Raw genomic sequence first — 22,121 nt, 5'->3', positions numbered from 1 at the left:
CCCATACAGGCACACTGATCAGAGGCCCCTGACCCTGTCCTTGGCACCCACCAGCAGCTCTGGTGCCCCCAGAGCTTCCTGGTCCATTTTCCCTGGGACATTCCCTTAAGCTTCGGTTCTCAGCAAAAGGGACATGGGGGGTCCTCCATTCAAGATGAGGGGAGCTTGGACTCACCTTAGGGAGCTTCTCAGAAGCTGGATGCTTAGAGAGCAGATACGGACCCAGAGCCTGGATGAGGCCAACATGCTTCAGCAGAAGAGGTAAGTTCCCCTCTGGGTTAGCACATTTGATCCTCCTGTCAACCCCAACATCCCTGCTAGTGTCTCAGCAGAGAAATTGGCTCTCTACTATGTCACTGCTCCTGCCCTGACCTCCCACCCTCAGGTTTTGGCTGGATCAGTCCCCTCCTCCAGCCTCTGGAGTCAGATGGGGGCTGGGACAACACTCATCCTCCAACTCTTGAGACGGATTGGAGGTGTTTGCTCAAGTTTTAAGGGCTGCATTAGCACAGGCCTTGAGCTTTGAGTTCCAGGATAGAGGGCAGGGCAGTGACCAGTGCCCCATTCCGATTTCCTTCTTTGAAGCTGGGACTGAGGGGGGTAGAAGTGGGCCACAGTGAGGAAAAGAGGAACCAGAGAGGGGCACAGGGTATTATGTGGAAGAATGGGGAATACAGCAAATTTGGGTGGGGGAGGAGGGCAATGGCATGCGTGTGAGTAAGTGAGAGGGGATAAGGGGGTAAGGAGGTGTGTGTGTGTGTGTGTGTGTGTGTGTGTGTGTGAAAGGGAGAGAATGCATTGTTTCAAGGTCCAGAGTTGACCCTGGCTGTCTCCTGCGGAGTAGAGACTAGAACAGATTTCCTAGTCACTTCATGTTAATCTACAATACAAAAGATCAATAAAGAGCTGTTGATTTGAGATTTCAGGATAGTATTAATCTAAGTTTTCATTATCTGAGCATTTTGTTTGTTTGTAAAGAGGCCCCTTGAAGTTTAGGCCTGCCTTGTGATCCTGGGAGTTAGGCAAATCTGTCACCTGTAAGATTCCACTCTGCTCCCAGGGATTGGGAACTTTCAGGTCAGACTCTAGGTTCAGAGAATGAAGAGAAGAACTTTAGAGAGGGGGTCTTGTCCTCATGCCTGTTGAGACCTCACTGTGCTCTCAAACCGGCCCGGTAGAAACTGAGCCTCCAAGCTAGGAACTAGCCACTAGCAGAATTGTTCCTCATGACCTATAGGCTCCTTATTTCTGACGTAGGCTGTTTTCTAAAGAATTGCTGAATCACAAAGTTAGGAAGGTGTGGGGTGATTGTTTTTTTCGTGGAAGAAGCAAAGTCCCATGATCCTCTCTCCTGGATATCTCATCTCGGAGTCTCAGTTTCCAGATAACTGAGAAATGAAAGGGAGTCTCCCTGGGGCAGGTCCTGAGCCCTGAACTATTGACTTTGAAAATACCCTTTCCCCCTGGAAGCCGGCAGGCAGCAGCCAACTCATGCTGTCTGGTCAACAGAGTGCCCCTCCTGCTTCCAGAGCCAGGGTTTGTCTCATAGCCCACCACTGTCTCACCTCCTCTGGTGGGGCAAGCTGTGGCCTTGCCTCATTTGTCTCCAAACCAGGCTGGGAGAGAAAAAAACAAAGATTAAGAAACACAGGCGCCTCCACTGGGAGAGAAGAGCTCACTTCTAATCACAATCACAGATCCAACCACCAACACTCTCTGCCTCTCCTACTACCACCACCACCATCACCCTCCCCCTCACCCCACCAGCCCAGGGTCAGTCTCTAGAGTTTAGGAGTGATAAAGCTGGGTGAATAGTTAGTTACTCATTCAGAGCTTTTTTTTCTTTTTTTTTTTTTTCCTAAAGACCAGCCTATGATTTCACTAGTACAGAAAACTTCCCAGTGACAACTGCTTGGAATGTAGTTCAGATTCTTAGAGAGTAGCCTGGGGGACACTGTGAGGTTAAGAGATTTATTCAGGGCCACACTAACAGGTTGTGTGGTACAGGTGGAACAAGTCTAAGGTTGCTTCACTATCCACTAGACAACACTGCTTCTGATTTGATAATAATAATCAATAATCATAATAGTTGCAGCTCACTTATATAGTGCTTTATAGTTTACAAAGTACCTTCCTTTCCACAGCAGTCAGTAGTACAGCACAAGAAGTATTTCTTTATGCATATCAATATACTCTCTCTCCCATTAGAAAGTGAAGGTTGTAGAAAGAAGGGTCCATTTGGAGTTTGTCTTTGTATCTCTAGCCCGTCTTCTTTTTGGTTGTTTGTTTTTGGTTGTCATTTCTCAGTCATGTCCAACACTTTGTGACACCATTTGGGGTTTTCTTGGCAAAGATATTGGAGTGGTTTTCCATTTCCTTCTCCAGATCATTTTATAGATATGGAAACCAAGGCAAACAGGGTTAAGTGACTTGCCCAGGGTCACATGGCTAGTAAGTGTCTGATGTCAGATTTGAACTCAGGAAGATGAGTCTTCCTGACTCCAGGCTCAGCATTCTTTGCCACCTAGCTGCCCCTACCTGTAGCCCAGTGCCTGAACAAAGCAGGTGCTAAATAAATGATTGATTGATTAATTAATGGATTTGCAGATGAGGAAACTAAGGTAAAGTGACTTGCCAAGTTACAGCTGTAAAGGGAATTGGCCAAATGACTGATTCACACACTACTTGGGCACCCTCGCTGCACATACTCATCAGGGCTCAGGGCTGGGTTCTCATTGGTCATTTACCTGTCACAATCATGTAGTGGTAGGTGGCAGATTCCAGAGTCACAGATTCATAGATTTAAAGGTGGAAATGAACCTCAGAAGCCACCAAGCCCAACCTCTCATCTCACAGATAAGAAAACTGAGACCTAGCGAGGTTAAGTTACTTGTCCGTCAAAAGGATAGTAGAGTCCAAGGCAGGATTTGAACCTAGGTATTCTGTTGTTGTTGTCCAACTCTTTGTGATCCCTTTGGGGGGTTTCTTGGCAAAGATCCTGGTCTCTGACACCACCCAAAGCTAACCTTATCAGGTTTATGAGGGCCCATCAGAAAGGAGATCTTTAGTGGAGAGTTCCCTAGTCAGTCTTCCTAACTTCAATGGTTTTTTAGGCTTGTAGATGCTCAGATTTACGAGGGACCTCAAAGGTTATCTCGTGCACTCTGGAGCTTTACTTTTGGAGCCTTCGGGTTGCCTTGATTCCCTCCAGGCCTAGCGATTAGAGTTACTCTACAGAGAGCAAAGTGTTCTCCTACACAGTCTTGCAAAACACGCTGCAGGACAGACAAAGGTTTCTCTAGTCTAAGATGTGAACCTAGCATATAGACCTTTGCTCCCTAGCCCTCAACTCCTCCCCACCCCCAGCGTCTGCTTCCTATAATAAAAATAATTAACCAACATCGATTGAAATTTTGCTTTGAGAGCTGGGAACAAAAGTTCCCCCCCCAACCCTCCCACATCCACCCACCACCTTTTTCTGAAAGTACTGTTTCAACATGTCTCAGGCACCAAATCTCCTTTTTCTCTATCTTCATGTTCTTAAGTCTCAGTCTCAATACAAAGTGCATCCTTATTCTTAAAGAAAAAACACCTCAGGCTTTTTCTGCCTACTCCGGAACCTGGGTCTGTTTCAGGGGTCTGTTTCAGGGGTCTGCTCTAGAGGTCTGCTCCAGAGCATGAGGCCCTGTTAATTTAGTTGGCTCAGTAATAAAGAAATTAAAAAAAAAAAAGACAAAACCTAAAGAAAAAACAAAACAAAACAAAAAAACCACTCACTTAGACTGTATAACCTCTGACAGAAACAGTCTCTGGGTGTATGTGTATGTGTGTGTGTGTGTGTGTGTGTGTGTGTGTGTGTGTGTGTGCATGCAAGTGTATGGAATTGTATTTCTCTGTTCAAGCCATCTCTGTCTCTCTGTCTCTTTCTCTGTCTCTCCTTCCCTCTCTTTTGCTCTCTTCTTGTTTCTCTCTCTCTCTCTCCTTCTCTCTCTCTCTTTGTTTCTCCCTCCTTGTCTCTCTCTCCTTCTCTGTCCTATGTCTCTCTCCCCTTCTCTCTCTGTGTCTCTTTCTCTCCATCTATCTTGTTGTCTCTGTCTATCTCTGTCTCTCTGATTCTCTCTCCTTTCTTTTTTTTTTTCTTTTTGGTGAAGCAATCAGGGTTAAGTGACTTGCCCAAGGTCACACAGCTTGTAAGTGTCAAGTGTCTGAGGCAGGATTTGAACTCAGGTCCTCCTGACTCCAAGGCCGCAGCTCTACACACTCTGCCACCTAGTTGTCCCTGATTCTCTTTTTCTTGATTGTTCAATTTCCCTGTCCCTCTCTACCTGTCTCTTTCTTGCCTTCCTTCCTCCCCGTTTTTCCATCTCTCTCTCTCCTCAGAATCCAGGAGTCCACACTACTTAAGGCAGCCAAGGAGAATGACCTCTGCACCCTCAAGAAGCTGGTTCTGGACGGGCCCTGTGATATTCATCAAAGAGGTAGGGGTTAGACCTAGGATGGGAAAGGGGGCAGGAGAAACAGTTTTTTACCTTGAGCTGCACGATCCTTGCATACTCCTAGTGGCCCCATCTAGAGGTGGTCAATTACAGCATGGCACCCTTCCCTAGGATATGTTTGACCTTCCTGTCTCTCCCCTCATCTAACCCTAGGGGCCCTGGGGGAGACAGCACTACATGTTGCTGCCTTCTATGACAACCTGGAGGCAGCCAAGTTGCTGATGGAGGTTGCTCCTGAACTGGTGAATGAACCAATAACCTCTGAGTTTTATGCAGGTAAGAAGGTGAGGCAGAGCAAAGGAGAACTATGGGGAGGGGCTAGAAAGCTATGCGGAGAGAATGGGGGATTTATAAGACATGGGGTTGGCAAAGTTTTTAGACTTGTCCTTGAAAAAGACCTCTGATGACTGGAGTTGTTAGGAGTGGCAGAATAAAGGAGTAGGAAGCTACCTTGAGGCTTGGAAGCAGCCTCAGGATTGTTGGGATTTCACTGTCTGCCTCTCACCCCCCCCTTCTTATCCCCAACTCTCAGTTATCTTCCATTTGCTCCAGCCATTGTGCCTACATGTTGAAGAGTCAAGGGACTGGAAGAAGCCATGACTGTATCCTTTTGGGACTTTCCCAAAGCTAATCCTCTTTGTAACATCAGATGAAGAGATCTCATAGATCAGAAAGGACATCCTTCTTCAGGATAAGATAGTCAATTTTTTAAAGGGCTCCAGAGGGACCCAAGGGACAGATTGTCTTCATGACTAACAGCGTCCCATCCTGTGTCTGAAAGTGTCTCAGAGCGGAAGCGACCATTCATGGGAGTATCCCGCTGGGAGGGGGACAGGTCCCATGTCTGAGAGGACTCCATGGGAGAGGCTTTTCATGCCTGATGAAGTCTTTTTGTCACTCAGGCCAGACAGCGCTTCATATGGCTGTTGTGAACCAGAATACAAACTTGGTGAGGGCCCTGCTGATGTGCGGTGCCAGTGTTTCTGCTCGAGCCACTGGAAAGGCATTTCGTCAAAACAAACTCTTCTATTTTGGTAAGAGCCACAGCTTATAAAAGGAAGAAATCGAGGAAGTTGGGTGGGAATGTGGAAGACATATTGGAGAAGGGGTGAATATGCTCATAACCTCTTTCTCTGAAAGATCATTCTCTCTATAGTGCTTGCTGCATGACTGAAGACTCCCTTTCCATCATACTGAATATGACCTCTGCCCTCTCATTCTTCCCTTCCATATTATACCTCTGATTTCCATTGAATCCATTCCCCCCACTGGCAGTTATACACAGAGCAACAAACAGAAACACAGAGAGGGGGGTCAAACTATCCCCAAACAGTGAGATACCTCTATTCCCACCCTTTCCCCTGTCTGCTGTAGTGCTAACATTCTATCATCTTGCTTCCCCTCCACCCTAGGGGAGCACCCTTTGTCCTTTGCTGCTTGCGTGGGCAATGAGGAGATCGTCAGACTACTCATTGAGTTTGGAGCTGACCTCAGGGCCCAGGATTACTTGGGTAAGAGGTGTAGCTAGAAAGTGAAGGGTGATGGTGGGGGGAGCCTACAATGAAGGAAACCTGGGCAGAAACTAGGAAAAGTATCTGTAGAGAACCATAGCTCTTAATATAGTGTCTGGCACATTGTAGGTACTTAATAAATGGGATGGGTTTGGCATGAGGCCTGGATGGGTAAAAAACTTTAGGGATGTCATGCTATAAAGAGTACTTAGGAATAATCACTCAGGCCAACTCTCTGGTTCTACATTTCATAAAATTGAGGATGAGAAAAGTTAAGTGACTTTCCCAGAGCCACATAGATGGTAGAAGAGCTGGACTGATGAAGTAGGTTTCCTAATAATCCTGATTTTGAATACACTTTTCTGACACAGCAATGAGAGGTTCAATGATTTTCCTAATGCCCCCTATCTTCCCTACCAGGAAACACAGTGCTGCACATCTTAACCATGCAACCCGGTAAAAACTTTGCCTGCCAGATGTATAATGTATTGCTATCCTATGATGGGAATGGGAGTCACCTGAAGCCACTTGAGCTCATCTCCAACCACCAGGGCCTCACCCCCTTCAAGTTAGCTGGTGTGGAAGGCAATACTGTGGTGAGGAATACTCACCCTTAAATCCTGACCCTTGCAAATGACCCTTCTCCTCAAACTGCTGTATCCAAAATATCTTAGACCTAACCTTTTACTTTAAACCCCTAAACCTTAGTAACCTAAGGGTCACATGCCAGGGGTCTGTCATAGGCAAACCACTGTCTTCCCAACCCTTCCTCTCCTCTCCTCTTTCAGAGATCTAGAGGGAATCTCTGGAGAGAGAAAGGAAAGGAATCCAAGATTTCTGTGTGAGTAAGGGTCCTTCTACTCCCAGATGTCAAAGGTGGGGGCAACCACTGTCCTCCAAATGGCTCTCAATATATTGTCTCTTCAGCTCTTTCTCCAAATCTAACCTCCATGCTATACCTCCCCTTTTAAGATGTTTCAGCATCTGATGCAAAAGCGCAAATATATCCAATGGACATGTGGCCCGTTGACCTCCACGCTGTATGATCTCACGGACATTGATTCCTGGGGAGAGGAAATGTCCTTCCTGGAGCTTGTTGTTTCCACCAAGAAGCGTCAGGTAAGGGTTCAGATGTATGGGTGGGGAATTGATGAATGGCTGGCTGTAGGGATTGAGGGAGAAAGAAGAAGCAAAGACCACTGAAAGGTTAGAATCTAGGTGACTGGTGATACTGTTAACAGAGATAGGAAAGGCAGAAGGAGAGTGGGCTCTGGGGGTGGTGGGGAGGAAGAAATGATGAGTTCAATTTGGGACATGCTAAATTTCAGACATCCGGGTGAAGATGTTGACTAGGCAGCTGGAAGTTTAAATCTGGAGTTCAGCAAAGAGGATGTAGATTTGGGAATCTTCCAAAAAGAGATGATAGTTGAAGCTGTGAGGGTAAATGAGATTAGTAATTATTAAGGAAGACAGTAGACAAGGACCAAATACCTACACTGAGGGGAAAGAAAGAGAAATAAGAGCCTCTGAAGGAACTAGATATAAATCAAAGTCAAAGAGGTAAGAGGAAATAATGTCACATCGAAGAAGCCATGGAAGAAAAGTACATGGGGCAGGGAGAAGAGAAGAGGTGGCTAATGGTATTGAGTACTTCATGGAGGAGAGAAGACAGAACTGCAAAAAAGGAGATGGAATTTACCAATTAACCAGGTCCATTGACAACTGACAATTGTCCCTGAATGAGTAGCTTCAACTGAGTGGTGGGGTGAGAAGCCAGATTGCAAAGATTTGAAGGATGAATGAGAGGAGGGCACGCTTTTGTAACATTTGGCTACAAAAATACTCTTTTACAAAAGCAAAAAAAGATGGGGAAAAAAGGAGCTCGGGGGAATGAATGGATGATGTTGTTGCTGATAACATATTAGGACAGAGCAACCCTAATTATGAACGATTCTAATACAGGTAAAAGTGAAGGAGGAATTGGAGGTGATGGAACTAAAGAAAGTCCTAGAGGAAGGGAATCATTGATAGAACAAGGCTAGAGAGAAAATTGAAGGGCCAGAATTGGATAAGATCAGATGGGATTTGTGGTTCTTAGAAAGGAAGAGAGCTCATAAAGGATGGCTTCAGTTAAGTAGAAAGATAACTATCTTGATGAGTAGAATGAAGGCACATTGGACATTGAAGGAGAGGGAAAAATGTTTGATGTTAGATGACATGGGAAATTTAATAGCGAATCAACTAGAGATGTATAGAAATATTGTCAAATTGGCCTAGATGTTTGTTGAGGACTAGCTGAAGTTAAGTAACATAAATTTGTGGTGGACTTCGTGACTTATAACATCTATAACAATTGGTAGCCATGGATGGGTAGAAAAAAAGTGGGTCTTGCAATCTACCCAGAATTGGGGTAGCATGATAAAATTTCGAAGGAGAGGAAAGCTTCTAAGGTGCTGGTCAGAATATTTTTGAAAGAGAGTAGTCCATCTTGGGTCAGAAAGCAAGTTAAACTGGGAAGATACTGAGAGACTAGGAGAATAGGAGAAGTTGAGGCAGTAAGGCTTGGGACAAGAGAGTAATGTTGAGATAATCTCTGAAAGGGTGCAGGAATGTGAAAATGAGCATAGGAGGCTATGATAAGAGAAGAAAATCTCAAGAGTTCCAGTTCTCTTAAATGTGAATGAAAAGGTACATGTATGATGGTGGTTATAGATATCTGAAGTAGAATGGTGATGAAGACCATGAGAGTTGAGGAAATCAAAAAAACAAGCCCAGGTGCTAGAGAAATCATCACCAGGGATATTGAAGTGGGCAAAGGTGGGAGGAAAGTGTCAGGAAGGTCAGTGGATGATGAGTATGAAGATGTTGGGAGCATGGTGTAAACTGATGACATGCTTGTTTGTGTGAAGTCTGCCATCTGCTTATGCCACCCTCCCCACATCCCTTGCATCTACTGACTATGATGGCACTTTCTCACCTTCCTTGATTCTGTAGCCTATGAGTCAAACACTGTACCCTATCTACCAGGTGGTGTGGCAGATAGAGTGCTAGACCTGGCATCTGGGAGACCTGAGTTCAGGTCTTCCTTCAGACACTTAGTAGTTGAGGGACCTTGGCCTAATCTCTTAATACTTAGTTTCCTCACCTATAAAATAGGGTTGTTGTGAGAACCAAATGAAATAAACATGTAAAACACTTTGGAAACCTTAAATTGCCATGTGAATGCTATAGTTATTATTATTATGATTATCACTTGTACCATGTTGCTATCCTTTTTTTCAATTGAATTGACATAAAAATGGTTTACAAAGTAATACATCCACAAGTGTAAATGAATATGGTGTAAACTAAGTACATATTTATGTATGGAGAAAATGAAATAAAGGAGAAGAAAGAGTTGGATGGAGAAAGCTTCCTGCAAAAAAGAAATTTTGAGTAGGGTAAGGCAAGAATGAGCCTTATTCATAATGGTGTGTTGTTAGTATCTCCCCTCAGGACTCTATAAGGCTATCCTATAGAGTGGATGTGAGTTGAGTTAGTGACCACATGTTCCCTGAGGGCCCACCTCCTCCTTCTTACCAGGTCCGCCAGATCCTAGAGGAGACCCCTGTGAAGCAACTGGTGAGCCTCAAATGGAACAGATTTGGGAGACGCTACTTCTACATTCTGGGTGCCATCTATGTTCTCTACATGATGTGCTTCACCATGTGCTGTATCTACCGTCCTCTCAAGCCTCGGAGCAACAATCAAACTAACTCACGAGACATTAGTCTCCTCCAGGAAAAATGTCTTCAGGTACCTGCCCTGGGAGAGGGATGGAAAGATGGGGAAAGGGAGGGCATGGTGCTGAAGATAAAAAAATGGAGTTAGGTCCAATATTCCTTCCTTTCCTCTGTCTGCGTCCCCACTGGGCTCTAGACGTTCTGTGCTACCAAGTCATACCATGCATGTCAGTAGATATGAGTCGGGGAAAGGTCTAGGTCTGGCAGGCAATTGAGCCCTAGGGAATGGTAACATATTCTGACAATAAATAAATGATTCCAAAGTGAAAGAGGATTTGGAGGTGATGATAATGATGATCTTAGAGAGAGGGGATAATTAATGGAACGAGGCCAGAGAAAAATGAAGGGCCAGGAATGGATAAGATCAGATGGGATTTGTGGTTCTTAGAAAGAAGGGAGGCTATTAAAGGATGGCCTTAGTTAAGTAGAAAGATAACTAGCCTAATAACTTTGATGGAGAAAACTTCCTGGAAGAAAAAATTTTGAGTATGTGTCTGATAGGTCCAGATGTATTATCCTGATATTTCTGAAAGTCTTTACACTCACATCCTCAACCTCTTCACAATCAAGAACTACTGATTTTGGGACACAGTTATAGGTAATCATGGAAGTAGAAGGGACTTCTTGTCCATCCCACACATCATCTTACAGATGAAAAAACATGTAGACATATTTCTTCAGTGGATAGAGCACTGGGCCTGGAAGTGGTCACATTTAAGTTCAAATCCAGCCTCAGGCATCTGCTGGCTGTGTGATCCTGTGACCCTGGTCACAACTTCTGTTTGCTTCAGTTTCTTCACCTGTAACATGGGGTGCTATCATGATAGCACCTACCTCTCAGGGTTGTTGGGAGGATCAAATGAGATAGTATTTGTAAAGAGCTTAGCACAGTGCCTGACACATAAGAGGCAATTGATCAAAGGCTTATATTCCTTTCCCCTTGTTCTCTCCTTCTCTCTGTAGAGTGTGTGATAGTGGTTTTGAAGCCACAATACTTAGGCCTGAGTCCAATTATTGTCCAGTCACGGGACCTTGAACAAATTACTTCCCTAAAACTTGATTTTCTCATCTTTAAGATAGGAATAATAGTAATGTAACCTCATAAGATCTTTGGGATCCCATGAGATAATAGATACGAAAACATTTATGGTTTCAAATTGCCATGCTAAATGTATTACACTTGGGTGTTCTCGTTGTTGGGTTGTTCCAGTCATGTCCAATTCTTCGTGACCCCATTTGGGGTTTTCTTGGCAGAGATACTGGAATGATTTGCCATTTCCTTATCCAGCTCATTTTACAGATGAGAAAATTGAAGCAAACAAGGTTATGTGACTTGCCCAGGGTCGCACAGCCAGTAAGTGTCCTAGACCAGATTTGAACTCAGGAAGATGTGTTGCTTATTCCAAACCCAGTGCTCCATCCGCTGTACCACCTAGCTGCTTTAAGTGCATGTTCACACATACTTTAACGAGGAGGAGTCCTTTGTGATGTCAGAAGGGAGCACTGCTGTTTCAAGGGAGGGATATTCTGCTCAGACATACTTGAGTGTACTCCTGATGTGTCTTGTCAACACAAACATACCCTATTGTCTTTCATTCATTCCTGCGTATACTGTCAATATGAGCTCAATGGCAATAAGTTTTCACCTGTCAGACCACCTGTCATACTCATTGTGGAGGACTCCTGTGGCTAGAATTTTGGATATAATGACCTTTAAAGTCCCTTGCAACTCTAAGATTCTATGGTTCTGTGATTTTGTGTTCTCCCTACATAAGAATCTCCAAGAAAAAGAGAATGGAGTGGGATGGGGGAGAGGAAGAGACACAGGGACAGATGCAGAGACACAGAGACAGAGTCAGAGACAGAGAGAGACAGAGAGAGAGACAGAGAGAGAGAGAGAGAGAGAGAGAGAAAGGAAAGGAATGGAAATGTTAACTAGATTGAGGCTATTGGAATATGTTTGTATGGGTATAGATGGTATGCCCCTCTCCCACCATCACATGCATGATATTTTATGCTAGTGTTGGAGTGTATGGTAAGTGATTATAGCTAATTTTTAAAGGTGTATCAATGATTAAATAAGAGAGATTCTTCTAGAAAGAGAATATAGATTCTTTGTAGATACTTTAAGTACTGAAAGAAGGACTAAAAATCAAAAATAGGTGCAAGTTGAAAGGAAAATTATAGGGAGACTTGACTTCATCTATTCAAAGCCAAGCTCCTGATCAGCTTTGTGTCCCTATAATTGTACATCTAGATAACTAGATATAGTTACTATTCTTTCTTATTTATCCTCAGATCTGCCCTCATGTAGTTTCAGTTACTTTCAGGAAGCCTAGTCTGAGAGCAGATGGTTTATTATATGAGAGGACAGAGGCTGAGGGGAGGTCTCTGTTCTTTGCTGTAGTCACAAGACAGCTCCCCAAGTAAAGAGACACTAAAGGCAGAGATGGTTAAGGAGAGGGAGTTGGGAGATGATGTTGCAGGGTAATATGGGAACAAGAAGGATGAAGGCGTAGGGAAGAGTTTATGTCTTTGGACTTTGTGTCCTCCATCTTTCTATAGCTTTAGGTTTCTTGGGAGAATATATTTTGTTTTGCTCTGGACAAGGACTTGATTCCTGAGACTGTCACACAATCTTTCAATGGATTTCATTTCTTTATTTCTTTTTTTCTTTTTTTTATTTTTTGGTCTTTTGGAAGCAGGGCTGACTATTACCAAATATATTCCTTGACAAAAACATCTAGAGCTATCTACATGAATTCCTTTCTTTTTCTTTCTTCTAAGAATGAAGTAATTAGAATCTCAGTATGCCTCTTCGTTTTTCTCCTTCTCTGTCCCTTCCATGCCCCTCTCCTAAACTTCTTTCTTATTCAGCCTTCATCTCTTCCTCCTTCCTCTCAGGGATAGGTGAAAGCCTGAATGTCGGGCAGAGTCAAGGAAAGACAAAAGGAGACTCACGGTAATACTCTTAAAGGCTGTGGGCTCTTTTCTGTAGCCATGGCTTCAGGAAAACAGTCCTTCCTTTATTTCATACATCCTCCTCTGGCTCTCTCCTTAGTAAACAAGTCAACATGACAGTGATACATTCTCAAGTTGGTTGCCTTGAGTACTAGGGACATACTGTATTAAACTGAGGATATATAATGTACGTAACATGTCATCAAAGATACAGAGTTGGTGCTGAATCTAGCTCCAGGTGGTTTCTGAGGCTTTCTTGTAGTTCTAGATACTCCTATCTATCCACTTAAATCCATCCCATTCATTTCATGGTTCAGATTCATAATTTTCCTGGCTATTTGACAAGTCTGCAATATCTTTTCAGTCCTATCGTATGTCTATTTCATTTAGGAAAAAAGCCATCAGCTTACATCTCCAGAGTCTTCCAAGTTTTTCCTAGAATCCTTAAATGTCAGAGTTGGGATGAACCTCCAATGTTATCTACTGCAACCCCAACCCAAAACATGTATAAATGCTTTCTGCAGCATCTCTGACAAGTAGTCATCCAACAGTCTGATCTTTGGCAGGAGGACAGAAGGCAAGGCCATTTCTTATCAAAATGGCAAAGTATTTTGGCACCCCATTTAAAATTCCAAGTCTCTTTATAAGGAAACCATACTGATTTAATTATCACCCTACGTTATGAATGACTAACCATTCCAGGGTTACTTAGAGAAGGTCTAGGAGTCATTTTATTCCTTATCTAATAATCATTTGATCTTTTCCTAAATGACCCACCACCACCACCAACATGCTACTATTACCAAATGTACTCCCAATCCTAGGTCCTAAAGCTTTTCTGCTCTTTTCCCTGGCCTGGCTTGTGCTAAGTCCCTACACTATACTAGGAGTCAGACTATGACTCACTGTATGACTTGAGTCCTCTTCCTCAGTCTTCCATCCAGGATTACCATGCATTCTCACTTGGGACTCAGAGAGAAAACTGAGATCCTCACCTTCTTATTCAAGCCCTAAGAGGCTTTTTTTGTGTATGACCAGTCTTCATAGTTGTTTATAGTTGATATGTGATTAGAATGGTCTCTGCTATTGACAGGATCATGTATACTCAAAGTTACTTGAATTTCAAAAAAAAATTTTTTTAATGAGAAATTTGTTTAGCACTTGCTCAATCATTATCTTCAAGTACTTGCTTACATAGAATATATAGGATGTAAAGTCCCTACCATAGAGATAACCAAATGGGCACAAACAATTAAGGTGGTTGGGAAAGGTCCTGGGTTAGTTTGCTCCTTCCTCATTGAAGACAGAAATCAATTCCTCCTTTGCATCCAACTTTTGACCCTGATTTTCCCTGCAGGAATCCTACGTGACCCATGAGGATCATGTTCGGCTGGTTGGGGAGCTGGTGTCTGTCATTGGGGCTGTGGCCATTTTACTCTTAGAGGTAGGGAGTTGGCAGGGGATAACTTAGCCCCATAGTTTAAAACATGAAGATATTCTGATCTCCAAGACGGGGCCCCATGTGTCATGGAGGTCTCCCTTGTACTTCATCCCAATTTCTGATTCATGATTGGCATTTTCCCCTGAGGCAAGAATAGGTGGGGAATGAAGACAAAGCAGTCCCATATATTAAGTGAGGGCAAGGAGTAGATAGGATTTGCCCCTTTGTTTACTGAAATGAGGAGCCCCTTTCATCAAGGTAAGCTAGCCGGCAGGTAGCAACTATGGCATCACCATGGGAACATGTCTAGAAGCACCAAAAGGCCATCCTAAACACTTGATCTGGACAAGAGATGGTGCTAATGTCAGGACAGCCAAGGGAAGGTGAGTCCCAGGAAAAGTCAGGAGAGCCAGATTTGAGCCCACAATAGCAGAAGAAATGTTGTAGTACTGAATGCACAGGGAGAAGTTTCTAAGGGAAGGTGAATTCCAGGAAAACTCCCTACTACCACTACCCTCCTTCTAAGACTCACATCCACTATTTCAACTCTTGAGAATCAGGGTTCTCCATCCTCTTTCTATTTCTTCATTAGTCCTAGACAAAGCTTTCTTATTTCTGCCTTTAGGTAGGATCCCTGTTTTCTTCCTTAGGCTCTTTCCCTGACAGTTGAGTAGCACTCCTGGGAAACAAAGTTTGAGTCTAAGCCGGTAGACATGAGGGCCCCCTCCTCCAGGACACTGAGGTTAATTCAGAAGATAAACTAAAGGTAGTGGGAGGGAGGAAGGAAAAATTGGCAGAACCCCTCCCCTCACTCTCCAATGGAATTTTGGAGACTTTAAAGCATCGTCCCTTTTGCCATCATATCCATGTTTTCCTCAGATTCCAGACGTCTTCAGAATTGGGTTCACTCGATACTTTGGACACACCATCCTTGGAGGACCTTTCCATGTCATCATGTGAGTCCCTTGTCTCTTATTTCCTCCCTACCTTGGAATTCATCCAGACTAATGGTGCTGCACTCTGGGTCTTACCTAGCCTTCAATTTGAGGAACCCCATTGCTAGAGAATTTATGTGTCTAAATTGATGCTATATAGGTGCCTGAATTTGAATGCATGCATGTTATGTATGTGATTATGTGTGTATGAGTATATGTGAACAGTGGAAGTCACACACAACTTGCAGCTGAGGCCTGGGACAGCCTATCAGCCATCCCTTCACACATGCCCTATGTTTTGCTCCCTCCTCTTACCCAAGCATCATCTATGCCTGCATGGTGCTAGTGACCATGGTGATGCGGCTCACCAGCACATCTGGGGAGGTGGTGCCTATGTCTTTTGCCCTGGTGCTTGGCTGGTGCAATGTTATGTACTTCGCCCGAGGATTCCAGATGCTGGGCCCCTTCACCATTATGATCCAGAAGGTCAGTGTTTCTCCTTCCAGCTTCTGGGCTGGACAGCATCTTCTTGTTTAAGCTATTCCCTAGAAGCGAAGTCAGCAGGTTGAGGAGATTTGGTGACAAGGGATATGAAATAAACTAAACTATCCTGGAGCCTATGGATCTTTAGGGATAGACTCATTGTGTTGGGGGGAGGAAGGAGCAACTATTTGAGAAGTGATTGTCTCAGTCCTCTGTTCTTTTCTCTGCCCCCTGCAGATGTTTTTTGGGGATCTACTACGATTTTGCTGGCTGATGGCTGTGGTTATCCTGGGCTTTGCCTCTGGTAATGTCACTTTTTCCTAACCCACTCGTAATTTCTGGTCTGTCTTATCCTAGTATTGGTGTCCATAAACTCACACTTGCCCACAAATGCATAAATAAAAATATGAGATAAAGAGAAGAAAGAAATGATGCCCAAAGGCTGGGCACATAATTAATTTCATCATTTATTCATCCAACAGTGTCATTTTCACTTGATCAGTTCCTTACTATGTGAATTCTAGTGCCAAGTCATTTTTTAATTATAGATTATATCCAAAGATTGGACCATGCTAATCCTAATATTAGCAGAATCGTTAGTATCAAATGTGGGCTGTCTCATTAGAGTCAAGAAAAGTCTCAACATTAGCCATATCAGAAGGAGAAAAGGACAGGAAGTTTGCTAACCCCCAGCCCCTGATTGTTATGGTAACCACTCTTTCTCCCACCCTTTTTTCCTTGGGTGGAGCAGCGTTTTATATCATCTTTCAGACAGAGAACCCACGCGGGCTGGGCCATTTCTTCAGTTATCCTATGTCATTATTCACCACTTTTGAGCTCTTCCTTACAATCATTGATGGCCCTGCCAACTATGATGTGGATCTGCCCTTCATGTACAGTGTGGTCTACTTTGCCTTTGCCATCATCGCTGTCCTCCTGATGCTCAACCTCTTCATTGCCATGATGGGTGATACTCACTGGCGGGTGGCCCATGAACGGGATGAGCTTTGGAGAGCCCAGGTGAGTCCCCTCCAGGGTAAACCATAACAGCAAGAAGTACTTGGTTAATAGAGAACATTGAAGGGAGAGTGAGAAGAGATATTTTTAGTTATGGTGGTGATATGCTGAATGAGAGAATTTGAAAGTTGATAATCTCTGAGATTATTCCCAATTTATACTGTTTGCATCTTGTACATATAGTTGCTTTTTTTTGCATATTCTACTCTGTTATCCCCTCTGTACCCACACTTAGAATATTGAACTCTTTGAGGGTAGGGTGTGCATTTTTGTCTCTCTTTGTTTTCCCAGTGTTTAGCAGAGTTCCTAGCACACAGTGAGCACTTAATAAATGCTGACTGAATAGGGTATATTATTTGAGGGGAGAGGAGGACACAGATCATGTTAGTGGCACTTTAAATCAATTAATAAATAAGCATTTATTAAGTGCCTAATCCAGGTCACAGACTATTCTAGGTACTAAGGAAACAAGGACAAAAATGAAACAGTGTCTACCCTTAATAATAGCAAACATTTATATAGCATGTACTATGTGCCAGGCACTGTGCTAAGCACTAAGGAGCTTACATCTTATTGGGGGTGACAACATATGTAAGTATAAGCACGCACACACACACACGTATGTGTGTATACATATATTTGTGAAAGGAGAGAGTGGAGAAGGAGGAGAAAGAGGAGAAGGAGGAGGAGGAGAAATAGAGGGTAGTAGGGGAGAGATCAGAGAGATGAGGCAGGGAGAAAGAGAGAGAAAGAAGAGAGAGAGAGGAGAAATAGAGGGAGGAAGGGAGAGAAAAGAGGAGAACAAAAGAATAAATATAAAATAAATACTAGGTCATTTTGGGGAGAGAGCATATTAGCAGGTGAAGAATCTGGAAAAGTGGGAGTTTTGCTATTGTTTTGCTTTCAACATGATGTAATTGTTGGTTACTTAGGACTCTGTGTGGCACCTTAAACTAGTTTCTAGATAAACTCAACTCAAGGATCAAAGAGAAAATTGCTAAATTGCTATAGAATTTCAAAGCCAGTGTAGGACCAAACACTTTGAACACTATTATATTGAGCAAAATATTTGACACATGCTTACTGATAAAGGAATATTGCTGATAAAATTTATCAAACAAGCCTAGAGTGTGTAAGGGGTAAGAAGAAGAAAAAGGAGAGGAGGGCAGGAGGTAAAAAGGAAATGAGGAAAGAGATAAGAGGTGGGAGAACAGTGTAACTGTCTTGCTCTTTGTAGGTCTTTTCTTTTCTTTTTCTTGAATTTGTCTTCCTACTAAAAGTACAGACTAGTGTAGAGGAAATATATGTCTGCATATTTCTCACCACTGTCTTATGGTGTATCTAAGGCCATGTTTGTTTCATCATAGAATTCTAAAGTTGGAAGTAACCTAAATAATCATGAGCCTTTCTCGTCTGTGGATGGACAGATTTAGTTATTAGAAAGTTGTTTCTTTATGTGGAGCTAAAATCTACCTCCCTATAACTTGCAGGACTCACTTGCCCTATTTCTATCCCCTGGAGCAACCCCAAAACAAGGCTGCCCCCCTCTTCCATAGATAAGCCAGCTTTCAAATCTTTAAAGACAACTATCATTTCTCACCCCTTCTTTTCTCTATGATATACTGCCAAGTTCTAGCTATATTTGTAGTTTTTTTCCCCATTAGAATGCAAGGTATTGAGAGCAGTTACTGTCTTGTTTGCTTTGCTTGTATTTGTATTTCTGGCATTTAATATAATGCCTGCCACATAGTAAACACTTGAAAAACTATTTTGTATTCAGACTAAATGGGGCAGTTGGTGACACAGTGGATAAAGCGCCAGGCTTGGAGTCAGGAAGGCTTGTCTTGCTGAGTTCAAATCTGGCCTCAGACACTTACCAGTTGTGTGACTCTAGGCAAGTCATTTAATCCTGTTTGCCTCAGTTTCCTCATCTGTAAAATGAGCTGGAGAAGGAAATGGCAAACCAGTCCCAAACCTCTGTTAAGAAAACCCCAAAATGGGATCAAGAAGAGTCAGACACAAATGAGATGACTGAATATCAACAACATTCAGGCTAAACATCTCTCTTTTGTCCCTGATGACATAGCTTATAGAACCCTCGCTATACAGGTTGCCCTCATCTAGCTGATGTTCCTCCTAAATAATTCCATCCGGAGGTGAACAAAATAATTGAAGTGTGGTCTGATCAGAACAGAGTGCTATGAGATCATATGTACTATTGTATTACATTAATAGATGACTTCCATTAATACCCTACTTCTATTAATGTAGCCTAAGACTTTGCCATCTTTTTTCAATTCTCTATCACACTTTTGGCTTTTAGCTACATAGAATGACCAAATCTTTATTAAAACAACAGCCCAGCCATGCCTCCCATTTCTTGTAATCATGCAACTGGATTTAAACAGATCTTTGTTAAAAATTAATCTTACGATTTTCAGTTCACCATTTTGATCTACCAAGAATCTCAAATAAGTAAACACACACATAATGTGAACTTAAAACAACCTATGGTGCTAGATTTGGAGTTAAAGGATCCAGGTTCAAATGCCATATCTGTCCCTTGTATGACCCCATTGCCACTGGACCCAGATGGCTCTGGAGGAGAAAGTGAGGCTGGTGACTTTGCACAGCCCTGCCTCACTTAAATCCAATTCACTTGCAAGTCATGACATCATCTTTCCCATGTCATGGTCCTCCTTGAGAATGAAGGATAAACAACAACAAAAGCGTGTGAAATAACAGGGTTTGACTAGATGACCTCTAAGGTCCTTTCTAATTCTAAATCTATGACCTTATTACCCTAGAGATCATCTTGACCAACCCCTACCCCATATGACAGCCAAGAAAATGAAGGTTAGGCTGGGTTGTGATTTTCTTTTTCTTACATTAGTTATCTTTACCAGCTTTTTGATATTTGTAGGGTTTTTTTTAATCTAATCCATTGGTGCTGTTGAATAGCACAGGAACATCTGTAGAAATCTTCCTCCGGATTGACAGAGACATTAATCAATACTTTGTCAATTTAAGATTTGGATGTTCAACCCTAAATCCAATAGACAGAATTTCTATCTAGTTCACATTTAATTATTTTACCCACGAGAATTAATTTAAGTTCTTTGTTGAAATTAAGATATACTATATCTATACGAATCCCTCACGTAAGCATATCTAAAAATCATATGAAAAATGGAATGGGTTTAATAGGATATGATTTATTATTAGTGAACTTTTATTGATGTCTAATGATTATCAAATTCTCTTCTCAATAGGCATAATCTATCTTCTCTTTTTCTCCTATTTCTTGACATCCATTTATACGAAATTTTATTTTTCCCATTTCATCTTTACTTACTGTTATTTCCTCAGTATATTGAGTCAATTTCTGATCATTTTCTTTTCTCCCCAACTTCCCCACAAAGGTTGTGGCCACCACAGTAATGTTGGAGAGGAAGCTACCACGATGCCTATGGCCTCGCTCAGGGATCTGCGGGAAAGAGTTTGGGCTTGGAGATCGCTGGTTCTTGCGGTGAGTAGGAGTGTGTGTGTGGGGTAGTCTTACACCCACGTATTGGTATTTGAGCATCTGGAGGGGTGATAGCTCTTTATTCCTTAACTCTTTCCCAACAGTCTTTCCTTCTGACAATCCCACTTCCTTTCATGAGATTTCCTCCTGGGTCCACTAGGGGGAGAAGTCATTCTATAAAGTTGGGGTTCTGAAGTCTGAGGAGGGGGGTGGTTTAGGGACACTGTATAGCCGGTATATGAATGAGGACTATGAATATGAGTATGAGCAAATCTGTGTGTTTGCATGTCTACGCAGGTGTGTGTAGCATTCACTTTCTGTTAATATTCCTCTTTGGTCTTTACTTTATGGTCTCTGACGAAAACTGGGTACCCAATTCTACTCTGCTATCTAGACTATACATCTGGACCATTAAACTGTTTCTTCCTTCAATTCCCTAATCCTCTTGTCTTCCACTCTTCTCTGCAGTTCTTTTCAATTTCATTCCCCCATGATTCCTTTCTTCACTCCTCTTTCCAGTCCATTTCCCTTCCATTTTACATGGTCTTTTATGCTGCTGTTTCCCCCTAATCCTAGTATTCTCTCTTACTCATTCTCTTGTCCTCCTTATCCTTTTCTACTCCATACACGCTATGGCCTTCTCCTTTCCTTCACCCCACCACCAGCCAGCCATGCTTTGCCATTTGACCCTATTCTTCCCATTCCCTTGCAGAGTTGAAGACCTCCAGGATCACAACCCTCTTCGTGTGCTCCGATATGTGGAAGCCTTCAAGTCCTCTGACCAAGAAGAATCAGAACAAGAACATTTATCTGAGAAACTACAACCCAGGCAGAGGGGTAAAATGGTGGGGAAGGCCTCATTAGTAGCCCCCACACCCTCCTTATCCCGAACTACATCTCAAAGCAGCTCTAGTCACTGGGGCTGGGAGGTCCTTCGAAGAAACACCTTGGGCCATGTGAACCATGGTCTGGATTTGAGAGATGGGGATGAGGAAGAGAAAGTCTACCATGTATGACTCAGAAACACTTGACTTTTGGCCTTTTGACAGAGAACACTTGGGATTGAAGGAAGAATAACATTTATCTTAATGTGACTAATCCTGATTCCCAAGTAACCAGAGGAATGTGGGTCATTGCAGCCCATTCAATAATTTATCCCTCTCTGGCAATGGAGAGTGCTGGTCATTTCTGTCCACAAATCCTTATGCTCTAGGCAAAAGAGTAAGGGTTGGGTCAAACGCACTTTAACTTCAAGTTCATCATGTCAGAAGAAGAGGAGGATGGAACTAAAGTTTGGAGTTGTCCATGATGAAGGGAACTCCAACAATGTCTTGGACAGTTACTCTCTCCTTCTAGACTTCCTCCCATTAGCCACTCTTGGACTCTGATGGAAGGCAAAAGTAAAATAAATCAGCTAGGCTCCATGGGACTGAATGTGAGCAGTGAGGCATAGAGTTTCAGCTCTTCCGTTTCTTCCTCATATTTCTCCATACCCCCATCAAGTGCAGATACATCATTTCCTTCTCTCTTTTAATAGGGCTTCTGATTTATGCAAAATTGGTTTATATTTGTAATGGGAAGGAGCAGTCCCTTTTCTATACTCATTAGCATTTCAGAAGTGTGAATGAGTACTTGTATCTTTGTATATTATGTGTATACAGAAAAATGTGGTCTCTATCACTTCCTCCTGGCTAGCTCATCCCACATATATCTTATGCTAATACTCTTTGTGGACTATACCTTTCTGAGAAGGCAGACAGTTTCTATACCTGGAATGTGGCATTACTATTAATATACTCTATATCTCCCCATCTTCACTTTCTATTTTGCTTCCTTATGAAGGCAAATGGCTCTGGCATCATGGGAATATCCTATAATACTCCTAGAACAACAGCCCTTCACTTCCCTTTTGATCCATACCAGGGATTTAGTTCTGAGAATGGAACAAAGAGAGGAACCATGCAAGGAA

General features: G+C 42.8%; 1 protein-coding gene across 1 annotated transcript; it reads left to right on the top strand.

Annotated features, from left to right (window-relative positions):
* The first annotated feature begins 104 nt into the window (after positions 1-104).
* On the top strand, positions 105-21,640 carry LOC114027332 (transient receptor potential cation channel subfamily V member 5-like). Its single transcript, XM_027841312.1, has 15 exons — positions 105-261; positions 4,381-4,478; positions 4,650-4,772; positions 5,399-5,530; positions 5,909-6,007; positions 6,428-6,603; positions 6,980-7,126; positions 9,590-9,802; positions 14,108-14,194; positions 15,071-15,147; positions 15,447-15,612; positions 15,847-15,913; positions 16,361-16,629; positions 20,049-20,155; positions 20,865-21,640. Exons 1-15 carry the CDS (start codon positions 134-136, stop codon positions 21,166-21,168), a joined length of 2,193 nt encoding a protein of 730 aa, XP_027697113.1. The 5' UTR covers positions 105-133; the 3' UTR covers positions 21,169-21,640.
* Positions 21,641-22,121: the final 481 nt, after the last annotated feature.

This window comes from Vombatus ursinus, unplaced genomic scaffold (genome assembly GCF_900497805.2).
Source record: "Vombatus ursinus unplaced genomic scaffold, bare-nosed wombat genome assembly UNPS02014858.1, whole genome shotgun sequence".
Taxonomy (NCBI): domain Eukaryota; kingdom Metazoa; phylum Chordata; class Mammalia; order Diprotodontia; family Vombatidae; genus Vombatus; species Vombatus ursinus.
This window is presented reverse-complemented; position numbering and strand designations above follow the sequence as displayed.

Excerpts from the sequence above, each read along its gene's own strand:
- LOC114027332 (XM_027841312.1), top strand. The coding sequence starts at position 134 with ATGGGGGGTCCTCCATTCAAGATGAGGGGAGCTTGGACTCACCTTAGG. Across the intron at positions 262-4,380 it reads AACATGCTTCAGCAGAAGAG|AATCCAGGAGTCCACACTAC; the intron begins GTAAGTTCCCCT and ends CTCTCTCCTCAG. Across the intron at positions 7,127-9,589 it reads TTTCCACCAAGAAGCGTCAG|GTCCGCCAGATCCTAGAGGA; the intron begins GTAAGGGTTCAG and ends CCTTCTTACCAG.